The sequence below is a fragment of the Cydia amplana genome, chromosome 6 (genome assembly GCF_948474715.1).
Source record: "Cydia amplana chromosome 6, ilCydAmpl1.1, whole genome shotgun sequence".
Taxonomy (NCBI): domain Eukaryota; kingdom Metazoa; phylum Arthropoda; class Insecta; order Lepidoptera; family Tortricidae; genus Cydia; species Cydia amplana.
This window is the reverse complement of record NC_086074.1, coordinates 18,123,711-18,138,020: the sequence shown is the minus strand read 5'-3', so window position 1 is coordinate 18,138,020 and position 14,310 is coordinate 18,123,711. Positions and strand designations below refer to the sequence as shown.

Sequence of the window (14,310 nt, the reverse complement as noted above, 5' to 3'; positions counted from 1 at the left end):
ATGACAGCTGTTGGGTTACCAGGAATTCAATTTTTGCATAGATATAGGATTTTTTGTAGATGGAATATACGTGTGCAACTGTGAGGGACAGAACATACGCAATGTGACAAAATTAAAAACAAGTTGAGACATTCTGTCAGGAATGTGTTACATATGAACATACCAAAAACAACCTATAGCTGGTCAACCAAATCTTGTCAGTAAAAGAAGGCGCGAAATTCAAATTTTCTATGGTACGATTACGATATCCCTTCGCGCCTACATTTTTCAAATTTGCCGCCTTTTTCTACTGTCAAGATCTGATTGTCCAAGTATATGTAATTTATTTGGGTTAGTTATTATCCACTAAATCGTTATATTTGTGCACCAATCTGGTCCAATCTTAAACAAAAATGACAGTTCGGTCGTACAAAATAGGGCAATTTAACTTTAATCTTTAAGGATTTTTTGCAAGTAGTACATGGCAACTCACAAAACCGAATGTCAAAGTAATTATCACATCACATGAATTCGCCTCACCATGGTTACGGCATGTAAACATTAAACTTTGCGTCGTAAATGTCGTAATTGTAACTTTTAATTAGTTAATTAATGAGCAGCATGACCCGTTGGTTGGACGTGGAAGTGGGCACGGACGACGTGGACCTGAACGCGCTTCCGTCCAACTTGTGCTTGGTGGATTTGCACAATGACAACGAATATAGGTTGCTATTGGGAGACTTGGGGAGGGATGAGGATGGACCCAAGTTGAGGGTAAGTTTTTTGTTGTTCAACCTATTAGTGTGTCCCACTGCTGGCCAAAGGCCTCCCCGGTTGGACTGTAGCAAAGGGGGGGCTGGGACTTAGATTTTTTTTTGACAAAGTGGTGTCATTATGACACTATTTTTAAATGATTGTAATGTGTATATCACGTCAAAATAAGCATCTTTTATTGGAAAAACTTTTCTCTAAAATAAAAAATGGCCGAGTTAGACGCGACCAAAGATTGATATTTTTAAAGGGAGCTGGGACTTAGAAAATTTTCATTGAGAGTGGTGTCATTATGACATATATTTTAAATGATTTTAATGTATAGAACACATCGAAATAAGCAACTTTTACTTGGAAAACTTTTTACTAAAACTGAAAATGGCGGAGATAGAGCTTAAGGCAGGCCAGGCTTTTAAGGCAGGTCGGAGTAGGTACGACGACGAGCGAAGCGAGGAGGAGTGTTAGGTAGAACTGCGACCATACAGCGCGCGAGCCGAGCGAGCGAAGCGAGCGTGCCGCGGCAGCGGCCGGCGAAGCGCCAGAACCGACGTTTTTATAATAATACAATTTTACAAGTCCCAGCTCCCTTTAAAAACATCAATCTTTGGTCGCGTCTAACTCGGCCATTTTTTATTTTAGAGAAAAGTTTTTCCAATAAAAGATGCTTATTTTGACGTGATCTACACATTACAATCATTTAAAAATAGTGTCATAATGATACCACTTTGTCAAAAAAAATTCTAAGTCCCAGCCCCCCCTTTCGTACAGTCTGACCGCCTCCCCTCTTTTCTGCCAGTTGGCTCTGTCCAATGTACACTCCCGCCACTCCACACAGAATATATCGAAGTTGTAAGATATGATTTTGATTGTTGTAAAAAGATTTATTTCCTATTTTAATAAACACCTTTAAAGTCAAAGTTAAGTTAGGGCCACTTGCACCTAACGGTTAACACCGGAACCTGGGGTTACCAAGGATAGTTACCAGTACAATTTGACACTGGGTTAAGCGGTTAAACCGCTTAACCCCGGGTTAGTGGGATGGTGCAATTAGTTCTTATATATCCTTCTATTTAAAGTGTATGTAGCAATACACAATTATATACTCTAGGCCACAAATAGACTTTAGACCGAGTATTAGCATTTTCTAGCTAAACAGGTTTTTTAAATTAGGTTTTTTATTAATTAAGTAGGTACTTAAAACGTTTAGTTTAAATCAATGTTTCACCTAATTTCAGATCTTCCAGGGCGTAACGCAAGTGTCCGACATGGTGCTCCCCGATCTACCGCTAGCAGTAGTCAGTCTGTACACCAACGACAATGTGCCCCGCAGTCTCCCGATCATTGCCGTCGCATTCAGCTCTTGTATCTACATTTATAGGAATATGAAACTGTTCTATAAGTACTATCTGCCTAGTGTGGAGCTAAATGCGAGTGAGATTGAGGTTTGGAAACAGGTTGGTGTAAAAACAACTTTTTAAGAGTTTTTCATACCTGCACAATAATTTCCCTTACATACACTAACAGAAAAAAAATTAGCTATATTATAAAAGATAGAGAGGATTGCTAAATTTCTATTTCCCAAAAGTTAATAAAGGAGTTAGCTGGTGGCGTTTTTTATAAACATTGTTGGTGCAATGTTTATAAAAATCGCCCACACTCTTAACTGTCCATCGGTGGACCTTATGCTTTTTGTAAAAAGGTCCAACAATGGTCAGTTAATAGGGTTGCTGTTTGTATGTTGTAATACAAGCAGAGGCCTTTCTTACTAATTGTTTAAGTCCTAAGTGTTCATGAAATGGACCCCTGTTATTGACACTTTTAGTCTGTGTTCTGTTTTTTTTTTCTTCAATACAGATCATTTCTGCAATATTCCTACGGGTAACATTTTCTTGAAACGTTAAACAAACCTTAATCTAATCGCCACTAACACTAACTATATTTTTCCAGCTCCTTACCCCAGCCAATCAAAACCCTGCTTCCGTCAAATCGTACACGGACAGCCTAAAGCACTTCCCAGAGAAGTCCCTCAGCCAGCAATCGCAGAACTTCCTCAGCATGAGCTCAGACCAGCAGTTGGAGTATCTTGAACAGTCTCCGGAGCTGCCTGCAATGGTGCTGCCAGAGATCACTTGTGTTACCAGTATGAAGGTAATTATAGTTTGTAGATTTGAAGCTGGCCCTGAACGGCTAATCCTTTGCCAGCTTCAAATCTATGGACTATAACAGTATTAACCAAGGGAGGAAGGTCACCCATTTCTCATTAGATATTTCGCCGATAGTACCAGTCAGAAATTGGTATTTCACCTAAGGTAGAAATAGAGATAGTCCACTTTTGAAATGAGGAAATGAGCATAATAAGCAACTCGAAGGTTAACTGGAAGAAATCCCTTAGAGGGAATCCCTTCGCCTGTGTACTGCCTATCCTGTGCCATAAATTTGTTTTTTGTCACTATCACTACATATGTAGTATAAAACAATGTCGCTTCCCGCTGTCTGTCCCTATGTATGCTTAGATCTTTAAAACTACGCAACGGATTTTGATGCGGTTTTTTTAAATAGATAGAGTGATTCAAGAGGAAGGTTTATGTATAATTTGTTAATCCGTGCGAAGCCGGGGTGGGTCGCTAGTTGTACAGTAAAGAGTTTATCAATACATACATAATAGAATCCTGCTTGTACGTCTGAAAATGAAATTAATCCTGTTTTTATGAGGTTAAAATTGACACTTTTCTTTCCATCTTACAAGTTGGCTTCGGTGGACAAGCACGCGGCTGCGTGTTTGATTGTCGGAACGGAAGATGGCGATGTTTTTGTACTGGAATCACAGATGTTTAATCAGTTGTCACAGGTAAGCCATTTTTTGACGTCTGAAACGTCAGTCCACAAAACTTCGTAGTTCAAAATAATTATTAACCTTTTGGACGCTAATGACCGATATATCCGCATCGTAGGTTCAACGCCAAAGACCGATTAATCGGTCACAGACCACATAGCAACATAGACCTACGTGCATATGCATAAAGTTCAATTTCAGTTTTGACACTTCGGTGACGTGGCATCAGCGTAACAGCTTTTGTGTTTGACACGGCGTCGAAAAGGTTAAAGGAATACTGAGACGCGTAAAGTAGTGTACAATAATATATTTTAGCAGTAGTTTTGAAAGTTAAACTAGATAGCGCTGTTCGGCACATTCAAGCGTAGAACTTGGCAACTTGTGGTTAAAGAAATTTATTTTCTCAAAAAGAAATGTAACTTTCCACTTACGTAGAGAAAAGTCTTAGTTATCGCATAAGGTACTGGGCCGAACAGCACCATTTACTTCAGCAGTCAATTATTTTTTTAAATTTATGATATAGGAGGCAAAGAAGCATACTTTACATATTGCCAATGCAATCCGGGCAATCTAAAATAAGTCATAGAACATTATAAAACGGAGTACTAATATATTTTAACTATATTTATTCGTTAATGCAGGCAAAGCTGTGTAATGTGAGGAAAACGCCTTATCAAATGATAGCAACGGGTCTGTACAGCGTAGACTATAGAATTACTGTGGCGACCAGGTGAAAGGCTATGGCTATTAAATGCACCATGCACAGTTTACTGTTTAAAGTTTGATATTTTATGCTCACTAAACACAGCACACGCAAAATGAATAAAATCCTAATGTACTTACGGCGTTATTCATAAACGTCTGCTAAGTTAATCAGCTGACGATCGTCGTTTGTCCCTCTCTACGGCATAACGACAGATAGGGACTTAGTTTAAGGCCTGAGTGGATGCTCGAAGCGGAGCGTTCGGCGGGGCGTGCAGCGTGGCGTCGGGCTCACAAGTGATTTGAGCAGCGTGCACTAAGGCCGCTACTATACGTTTTGCCGCACGCACCGTCCCGCTGCACGCCCAACTCGCAGCAGCTGCGTGCAGCGGGGCGGGGCGTGCGGCGTGCATGTTAAACAAATGCAAGCGTATAGGAGCGGCCTTAGTGCACGCTGCTCAAATTACTTGTGAGCCCGACGCCACGCTGCACGCCCCGCCGAACGCTTCGCTTCGAGCGTCCACTCAGGCCTTACACTAACACTTAGAGACAAACAATGTTCATCAACTGATTAAGCTAGCAGCCGTTTAAGAATGACGCCATTAGTTATTATTATTACATAAGCACTATAGCGTGATTTTCACATTTTTATTGCCTCTGTGCTTACTGTGGCGGAAGTCCATTCAGCCCATAAATTAAAAATATACAAAAATATTGTTGCCTCAAGCACTCAAGCGAGGTTTGATCTCGCGGTCTCCTGGAACACCGGAGCACACTACCACCAATCTTTCCATCACTTTATCTTGGCTATAACCGCGAAAATCGAAGTTCGCAAATTGCGGGCATCTTCCTCTGTCACTCTACTTACGCCTTCATTGGAGTAAAAGAGAAAGATCCCCGCAATTGGCGGTAGGCCCCCTTGTTATTAAATTAACCATTCAGTTTTTTGGCAGACGTTTAGTACAGAACAATTCACTTGTGACATGACCTTTTTCACTATTTCAGAGAGAAATCAGTGTGTCTGCTAAAAAGGGGTTGGAAAGAAGGAAAGATTTTGTTCAACACGGAGGAACATATTATTGCCATTGAAGTGATACCGGCAGACAGCAGTGTAATCGCTATATGCGCCGATAATACGCTCACCTGCTATAGTAAGAAGGTATGTGGTAAATGGGGTTACTTTAATTACTGGGGCGACTGTGATCAAATCTTGAAATCAGACAGTAGCAAAATTACCGATAAAAGGAAATAATTCGATCGCTGAGGTCCTATTTAAGTATTTAAAATACCGTGCTACGAAAATAAATATCTAGGTATCTATCCATAGATATGTATAAGTAGGCCAGAAATCCCATAATGAAAAGTATTTTGTTCTTAGAGTCAGACCACGCTAACTTTACTCAAACTTGACAGTAATAATGCATACAACATATTCCTATGTATTGGACATAGCACTTCGCATTAAAACTTATGCATTTTTAATGCCACGATTTGTTATATCTTCTCTCTAGCTCTAGAAAACCGTGAAACTTAGTATTTCTTCGTTTAAATGAGCCACATACTTTCAGGGTAAAAAGCAGTGGTCCCTAAACCTGGAGCATCGTCCGATCGCCATATCGCTAGTGGCGATATCGCACCTCGGGGCTACATTGATAGCTGTGTCGCTTGCTTCTGGCCACGTTCATCTGTATGATGGAAAGGCACGAAGAGATACTATTTTTGTTAGAGGTAAGATTAGCGCGTTATAAGATAGTTATTTCTTCTTTGTTTTACAAGGTGGTAAAGTTATTACATACCTTTTCGTGCTTTATGTTTTATCGTATTAATGGGAGGGGAGGAACAATACTAACTGTAATACATTACAAATCAAATCCAAACGAACGCTATTAAATATTTGTCATTCAAAATCATCCCTTAAAAGTCAAAGAGGAAACACCTCAAGATTTCCATCTAATTACCTACTTTGCCCTTGTGGATAAAATGCAACCCTGGCATCAGTAAAGAGAGCTTTTACGAGCTGGTGTGATTATAAGATAATTATGTGTTTAAAAAACTTGTCGAGGGGGATATAACAATGAAGTGTTTACTCATTTAAGATCAAAAGTATTGCCTGGTTGTTGTTTTTAGACGTGGCGTCAGTCCTAAAGTTTGGTCAGCTTGGGCAAGAGGAGCACGTCTTCATTATTGTTACAGGAAGTAAGTACTTTAATACTAGCTTCTGCCCGTGTCTTCGTCTGCGTAGAATGATGATGAACTATTCTATGTCTTTCCTCGGGCCTCAAACTACATATTTACAATGTCATCTTAATCGGGTTTAAGTGTGAAGAGGTAACGGACAGACAGGGTTACTTTCGCATTCATAATATAAGTGGGGATTATAGTTCAATACACAGTGGTACAGCTAGCTTCAAAAAGTATGAACTCTAACTCACTCAAGAACTTTCAACGTTCCTACCAATATTTTAGGCAAAAATCAGGTTAGTTTGTAAGTACATGGGGGAAACAGAATTTTCAAAGTCGCCCCTGCATTTCAAAGTCACCCCAGTTTACAAAAATATTTTGAAGATAATGATATATCATTAATTAGTAAAACAGAATTGAATTAATAATTAACTCAACAAATAAATAAACGTTTCTATAGTGAAAATCTTTATGTAAACTTTAATAACCCTTGACCGCCAAAGACGTCAACTGACGCGCTCGGCTACAGCCCAATATCAACCTTCGTGCATCGGAATGCACACGGAACGCTTGCACGCACGGAACACGGAATGCTTGTCGGAACAAGGCACACGATGACGCGCCGCGCTCGATAGGCGTGTCGTTCAAAGGGTTACATTTAATTTTTAAGATCCTTTTAGAATTATTTCACGGTTTAGACTCACTTGTTTTGTGTGACTTAAAGTCACTCGCGCGCGCCGCAGTACGCGATACACGGCCGTTGTGAACGCTGCTCGCACTGTTAGTGCTTAAGAAAGGAGACCTAGGCTCTCCGAATCATGTCGCGCGAGTGACTTAAGTCTTAAAACAAGTGAGTCTGAACCGTAAAATTATTCAATGTTAGTATGCCTCACAACAGTTTAAATTCGATCCTTTTTCCCATTTGCAGGCGGCCATCTAATGCTAAAAATTCTGAAGAGGACAGCAGAATTCAACGCCCATGGCGTGGGCATAGAGTCGTCCGCGCCCAGCGCTGGGAAGCCGTGGCTCATACCCAAGAAGTCCAAGCTGTTTCTAGAGCAGAGTGTGAGGGAAAGAGAAAACGCTGTTGGTAAGATTTCCAGTTGTTTTGATTGCGAGTACGCCTTACGGCTCGGCCACGACATCTGATGATGGAGACAGGAGGTTGGAAACTCTGTGATTACTGATTAAACAACGCAAACTGTCTTGATGAATATTACTTGCCTGTGGAAAGAAAAGTACAGTCAGCGATAAAAGCTTGTACCAAAAATCCAAAAATGAAATTTTTGCCCAAAACTTATTTCAGGTATGCACATATCGTTTCAACAAGAGATGAGTCGCCTACGGCTCGTAGCCGCGAAAACTCTACTAGAGGCGCATCAGAAGAGCGATAATTCAGTAGGCGTCGGCGCCCTAGAACCCATCAGGCTAGCAGCCGAGGTTAGTACCAACCCATAGACTAGGAATACTCTAGACGGAGTTTAGAGCAATTATTTCATGAAACCGATGCTGCCAAAAATACTGGGGTGCGGGGGACGAGGTGAGCGAGTCCCGCGCCGTGATTGGTCCGTTCAAAGACACGGACGTCACACAAAGACACTTTGACTCGAAAATGGAGTAAAACTACCGTATATTTGTGGCAGAGGGGGTAGCGCTACTATGCTCAGTCTGGAGGATGTCTTGTCTGTGCACCAACCACAAGACGTACAGGGGCCCGTTTCTGAAAAGCTTGTAACTTGTAATACAAGTCGAAGACCCTTTCTAACAAAAGCTGTCAAAAAGTGACATCCGCTTGTATTACAAGTTATACAAGCTTTTGAGAAACGGGCCCCAGGTGTAGTGCATAATTATTTTCCTTCGTATTTTTACGGAAACGTGCGAACGTGTCTTGCTATTTCAGTCAGTCCCGGTACAAAAAGTATTGAGGTTGGTTGAAGTAGCATGACTAATACTAACGTTTCCGAGAAAAAACGATGGAAAACAATTATGCACTACATCTGTATCTTTATGTCCTCTTCCATAGATAATTTTACGAGCTTTTTTCTACCTTTATATACCTGTCCCGTTGCCTGCAGGTAATCAAATCTTGCAGGTTAAATTTGACCCACTTGGTTTCCGATGAAGCTGAAAATTTGCATACATATGTACCTAAGTCGCGTGACAATGTAATATTATGGAACCATCGAGCCGATCTATGGAGACAGGAGGTCGCCATATGAACTCTGTGACAAAACAACGCAACCTAATTGTGTTTGGGGTTGTTACAATTGTCTCGATGAGTAATTAGTTGCCTGTGGAAAGAAAAGTAGGTATTTAAATTCACTAAACATCTAATTTTATGGTAGGTAGTAATAAGACATTTAAGAAACTACCTATTATTATCTATAGTTGGTCAACTTGACCCAAGCAAATCTTGTCAGTAGAAAAATGCGGCAAATTTGAAAAATCGCGGCTTAGCAACACTACGTTTGAATTGTTCGAAAATCGCGTGTCATTTATATCTTATCTGTGGAACTGTTTTGTTTACATTTCATCGTTGTTCGATGTACATTGCTGCTTTTGGTTCGTTTCCTAGGGATATAATACTTTACATTGCTACTAACATATCCTGCTTGACAGACTATATCAAATTGTTTTCAGGTAGAAGGATTAGGTCCAGTGTTCCGAGTGACACTGCAAGTTGAGAACACGAGCGATAAGGCCGTGGTCGGCCTCTCCATACTATTTCATGTGCACACCTCCAACTATAAGGTGTCGCAGCCATATATAAAGGTGAGAATTCTTAACTTTGCTTAAAATGATTATTTGATTATTATCTAAAAAAGGCGGCCAAGTGCGAGTCGGACTCGCCATGAAGGGTTCCGTATTTAGGCGATTTATGACGTATTAAAAAAAAAACTACTTACTAGATCTCGTTCAAACCAATTTCCGGTGGAAGTTTACATGGTAATGTACATCATATATTTTTTTTAGTTTTATCATTCTCTTATTTTAGAAGTTACAGGGGGGGGGGACACACATTTTATCACTTTGGAAGTGTCTCTCGCGCAAACTATTCAGTTTAGAAAAAAATGATAGAAACCTCAATATCATTTTTGAAGACCTATCCATAGATACCCCACACGTATGGGTTTTAAGAAAAAAAAAATTTTGAGTTTCAGTTCGAAGCATGGGGAACCCCAAAAATTTATTGTTTTTTTTCTATTTTTGTGTGAAAATCTTAATGCGGTTTACAGAATACATCTACTTACCAAGTTTCAACAGTATAGTTCGTATAGTTTCGGAGAAAAGTGGCTGTGACATACGGACGGACAGACAGCCGGACAGACAGACAGACAGACATGACGAATCTATAAGGGTTCCGTTTTTTGCCATTTGGCTACGGAACCCTAAAAAGAAACGCTTCTGTACCTAATACGGGAAGCTCCGTCAACAAGCGTTTTTTTTCTAAAATATTACCAATTGTGTAATGTGTAAGTACTGTTTCACTTGTTATAATGTGTGTGTTGTCACTTGATTATAATGAGACTGAGACATTACTTCTAAAAATTGTTTAACACAATTCTCGAATAAATGTAAAACTAACTAAACTAGACTAAAATTGTATAACTCTAAAAACTGTTTAACTGAAAACTTTAATAGATATAAAAATAACTGATTAGACTGAGATATTATAACTGATACTAAAGGTGAACCTAGAAACAAAAATTAGTAGTAATGTAATAACAGATAGACTTACATAGTTTACACAATTGTTAAAATTAGAATTAGGTATCTTTCTCCTCTTAAGTTAACTTGCATGACATACAATGTACATCTGGTCTCCCGCGATACAGGCCTAGCCTAGTGCGGGGACTCCTGGAATCTCGGCATGTCAATTTAGTTATGCACAACTCTTACCAGTAACTTACCAGTGTTTGTTTCAGAAAAAAAAGGCTGACGGAATTTTCCATTTGACGTATTTCACCGCATTGACCTTATGTAATGTGATAGTGGTTGTGTTTCGTCAAAATGTTATTGTAATCTATATATATAAATGCAAGTGTCCTGACTGACTGACTGACTGACTGACTGACTGACTGATTCATCAAGGCAGAGCCGAAACTACAAAAGCTAGAAAGTTGAAATTTGCACACTAGGTTGCATTTATAAAGTGTACAAGAGATAAGAAGCGATTTTGAAAAATTCAACCCCTAAGGGGGTTAAAAAGGGGATGAAAGGTTGTATGGGGTACAAGTTTTATTTTAAGCTAGGAATTTGAAACTTTGTAAAAATGTATTATATTAAAAAACAAGAAAACTAATTTCAGCGTTTTTGAAAATTCATCCCCCAACGTGGTGAAAAAGGGGTTGAAAGTTTGTATGGAGATCAAATATTTTTGTGAGTGTGGGACTTGAAACTTTGTAAATGGGGATATTATTATAAGACAAGAAAAGTAATTTCAGCGTTTTTGAAAATTCATCCCCTAACAGGGTTAAAAAGGGGTTGAAAGATTGAATCCATTACAAATGCTTTGAAACTTCTTAGAAAGGCATAATAGCCGATTACAAAATAAAGTAATTGCGACGTTTTTGGAAATTCAACCCCTAAGGGGGTTAAAAAGGGGATGAAAGTTCGTCTTGGGGTGCAAATTTTATTTTAAGCTAGGAACTTGAAACTTTGCAAATAGATATTAAATTTAAATACAAGAAAACTAATTTCAGTGTTTTTGAAAATTCATCCCCTAAGGTGGTGAAAAAAGGGTTGAAAGTTTGTATGGATATCAAACATTTTTTCGAGCGCGGGACTTGAATCTTTGTATTTGGGGATATTATTAAAAGACAGGAAAAGTAATTTCAGCGTTTTGTAAAATTCATCCCCTAACAGGGTTAAAAAGAAGTTGAAAGTTTGTATGTGGTTCAAATTTTATTTTAAGCTAGGTACTTGAAAGTTCGTAAAAAGATATAATATTAAAATACAAGAAAACTAATTTCTGCGTTTTTGAAAATTCATCCCGTAAGGTGGTAAAAAAGGGGTTGAAAGTTTGTATGGATATCAAACATTTTTTCGAACGCGGGACTTGAATCTTTGTATTTGGGGATATTATTAAAAGACAGGAAAAGTAATTTCAGCGTTTTGTAAAATTCATCCCCAAACAGGGTTAAAAAGGGGTTGAAAGTTTGAATCCATAACAAATGCTTTGAAACTTCTTAGAAAGGCATAATAGCCGATTACAAAATAAAGTAATTGCAACGTTTTTGGAAATTCAACCCCTAAGGGATTTAAAAAGGGCATAAAAGTTCGTCTTGGGGTGCAAATTTTATTTTAAGGTAGGAACTTGAAAATTTGCAAAAAGATATTAAATTTAAACACAAGAAAACTAATTTCAGCGTTTTTGAAAATTCATCCCCTAAGGTGACGAGAAAGGGGTTGAAATTTTGTATGGATATCAAAATTTTTTTTGAGCGCGGGACTTGAATCTTTGTATTTGTGGATATTATTAGAAGACAATACAAGTAATTTCAGTGTTTTGTAAAATTCATCCCCTAACAGGTTTAAAAAGGGGTTGAAAGTTTGTACAGGGTACAAATTTTATTTTAAGCTAGGAACTTGAAACTTCATAAAAAGGTATTATTTTAAGACGGAAAAAAAATAAATTCAGCGTTTTTGAAAATTTATATCTCAAGGTGGTTAAAAAGGGGTTGAAAGTTTGTATGGAGTTCAAACATTTTTGTGAGAACGGGCTTGAATCTTTGTACAGAGGCATATTATTAGAATACAAGAAAAGTAATTTCAGCGTTTTTTAAAATTCATCCCCTAAAATGGTTTAAAAGGGGTTGAAAGTTTATATAGGGTTCAAATTTTATTTACTTCAAACTTCGTAAATAGGTAGTTAGGTAAATAGAGGACATGAAAATCTTCTAAGGGGTTTGAGAGGGATTATGTCGAGAACAATTTTATTTAGTTAGGGGCTAGAAACTTCGTAGGTTGTGAAAGACAAGTCTCATGCGTTGTATAATATTAATAATTAACAAATGATTAACCGTCCTACTGCAATATTTTGCTGCATAATGTTCTAAGCTAATGTAGAATAAATAACCACCAATATACAAATCCACGCGTACGAAGTCGCGGGCAACAGCTAGTCTAATCATATAAGTGCAATTTAAAACAATCTTGTATTGTTTGTGAATAAATTCACCTTCATAGACCCTATACTATTTGTGAACGAATAGATTTTAATGAATTTGCATCTAGCTAGATTTCGGCCGTCATTATGCCTAATATTTTAAAACGTATGAACTCAAATGTTATTAGTTCCTGGCAGGCGTGGCTCACTCCGCGATTTCGTCGCGTCGCTACAAGTACATGCGGCCCACACCAATTTTGGTGTCTAGCCATGTAGTTGCCGCGCACCGCTACGGAACGGACGCCTGCTCGCGCTTGCGCCACCTAGCGGTCATAACTGTCATAATAGACGTGTTTTGTTAGAGATCTTCTGTACCTAGTAGTCCTAGTACTATTATTTATTCTGTATTCCTGGGCCCAATAAATGCATCCATACTATATATAGGAGAAGGATACTCCAAAATAAAACCCGGAATGGAGTATCCGTAAGGCGCGAGTAGGGTCCAACCTGAAATAAGCGGCAGATTCCTGCAGCCGACCTGCCTCCACACGTATTGGCTCGCCTTTCCTGTGGGATAAGACAGTGAAGCCGAGAGGGTAATGCAGGTGCTGGGCATCCCTGCGTTTCCTTAATTCCGTCCCAGGCGGTGTAATGTCTTACACCATAAATCGTCTGCCATAGACTCTAAGGCGAATGATATATTACTAGTAGTTCGCCCCGAACTGAGAACTCGCGTTTCGCATAGAACTGTATTTTAAAAATAGTAAATTAAAAAAATATATATAAATGTGTAAGCCGAGCACTTTCATTTGATACCAAACTCGACCATACTTTCTTGCAAAAAAGATGACCAGAATAGCAAGACCCCTCTCAAATTGCTTTTTAGTCTTCTAAGCTCTTCTAGCTCAATAACCCCTTGATCGAGCCTGCTCATAATTTAATGACTAAAATATAATGCCCTCAACTACATTTCATTTAAATTAGAACAAATTTACTTACTTTAGTTATTGTGTATCAAACTATCCTCTGATAGTTCAGCTTAAAAACATCGAAATGCCGGGACGTGCCCCTAGCCAGCCGCGTGTCCCAAGTCGAATGTAAGAACTTCGCTTCGCTTCGGTCGCTCGTTCGATAAATGAACTGTTTCCAGGTACCGCTCCTCGCACCAAACAGCAGACTCCGCTTCCCGACCAAAGTGGAAGAAGTGTTCGACAGTGAACTGAACCCGGACATTTTCTTCCGTTCCGTGACCGGGCAGGGGGGGGAGCGGGCGCTGGTCAAGATACTGCTGCTGAAGGAGGGGGGGAGGGGGCCCGTGCTGGCCGTGTCGGTGCAGATGCCCCCGACGGACCCGATGATGCTGCCCTATGATAAGATGCAGGATACGGATGGCTTTGGGGATGCAAATGCAACTTTTGCTAATGACGCCTGAATGAGTGATCCTAGAATAGGGATGATGACACATGTTGAATTTTATAACAAAATCTAGTAAAATAGATAGCAAACGAGCAATTTATCACAATAATGTGGATATTAAAATAAAATGTTGAAAAATTACAAAATTACAGGACCTGAAAGTTTCAAAATTTAAGTTTATTTTAACTTCCAAAAACGATAAAAGTAAGGGTACCATTCGATTCCTTACATTTCATCCAAAAAAATATTGTATAGCAACTATATACATAAACGCAATATTTCACCGACAAAAACGCAATTTTCTTGTTTTGTCCATACT

General features: G+C 39.0%; 1 protein-coding gene across 1 annotated transcript; it reads left to right on the top strand.

The window, feature by feature from the left end:
• Positions 1 to 582: 582 nt before the first annotated feature.
• On the top strand, positions 583 to 14,007 carry LOC134649165 (Bardet-Biedl syndrome 1 protein homolog). The gene is made up of 12 exons (XM_063503880.1): positions 583 to 753; positions 1,986 to 2,204; positions 2,698 to 2,898; positions 3,497 to 3,598; positions 4,225 to 4,313; positions 5,291 to 5,444; positions 5,854 to 6,013; positions 6,413 to 6,481; positions 7,395 to 7,556; positions 7,773 to 7,906; positions 9,107 to 9,238; positions 13,726 to 14,007. The coding sequence occupies exons 1-12, from the start codon at positions 592 to 594 to the stop codon at positions 14,005 to 14,007; spliced, it is 1,866 nt and encodes a 621-aa protein (XP_063359950.1). The 5' UTR covers positions 583 to 591.
• Positions 14,008 to 14,310: the final 303 nt, after the last annotated feature.

Excerpts from the sequence above, each read along its gene's own strand:
- LOC134649165 (XM_063503880.1), top strand. The coding sequence starts at position 592 with ATGAGCAGCATGACCCGTTGGTTGGACGTGGAAGTGGGCACGGACGAC. Across the intron at positions 2,899-3,496 it reads CTTGTGTTACCAGTATGAAG|TTGGCTTCGGTGGACAAGCA; the intron begins GTAATTATAGTT and ends CCATCTTACAAG. Across the intron at positions 6,482-7,394 it reads CTTCATTATTGTTACAGGAA|GCGGCCATCTAATGCTAAAA; the intron begins GTAAGTACTTTA and ends TCCCATTTGCAG.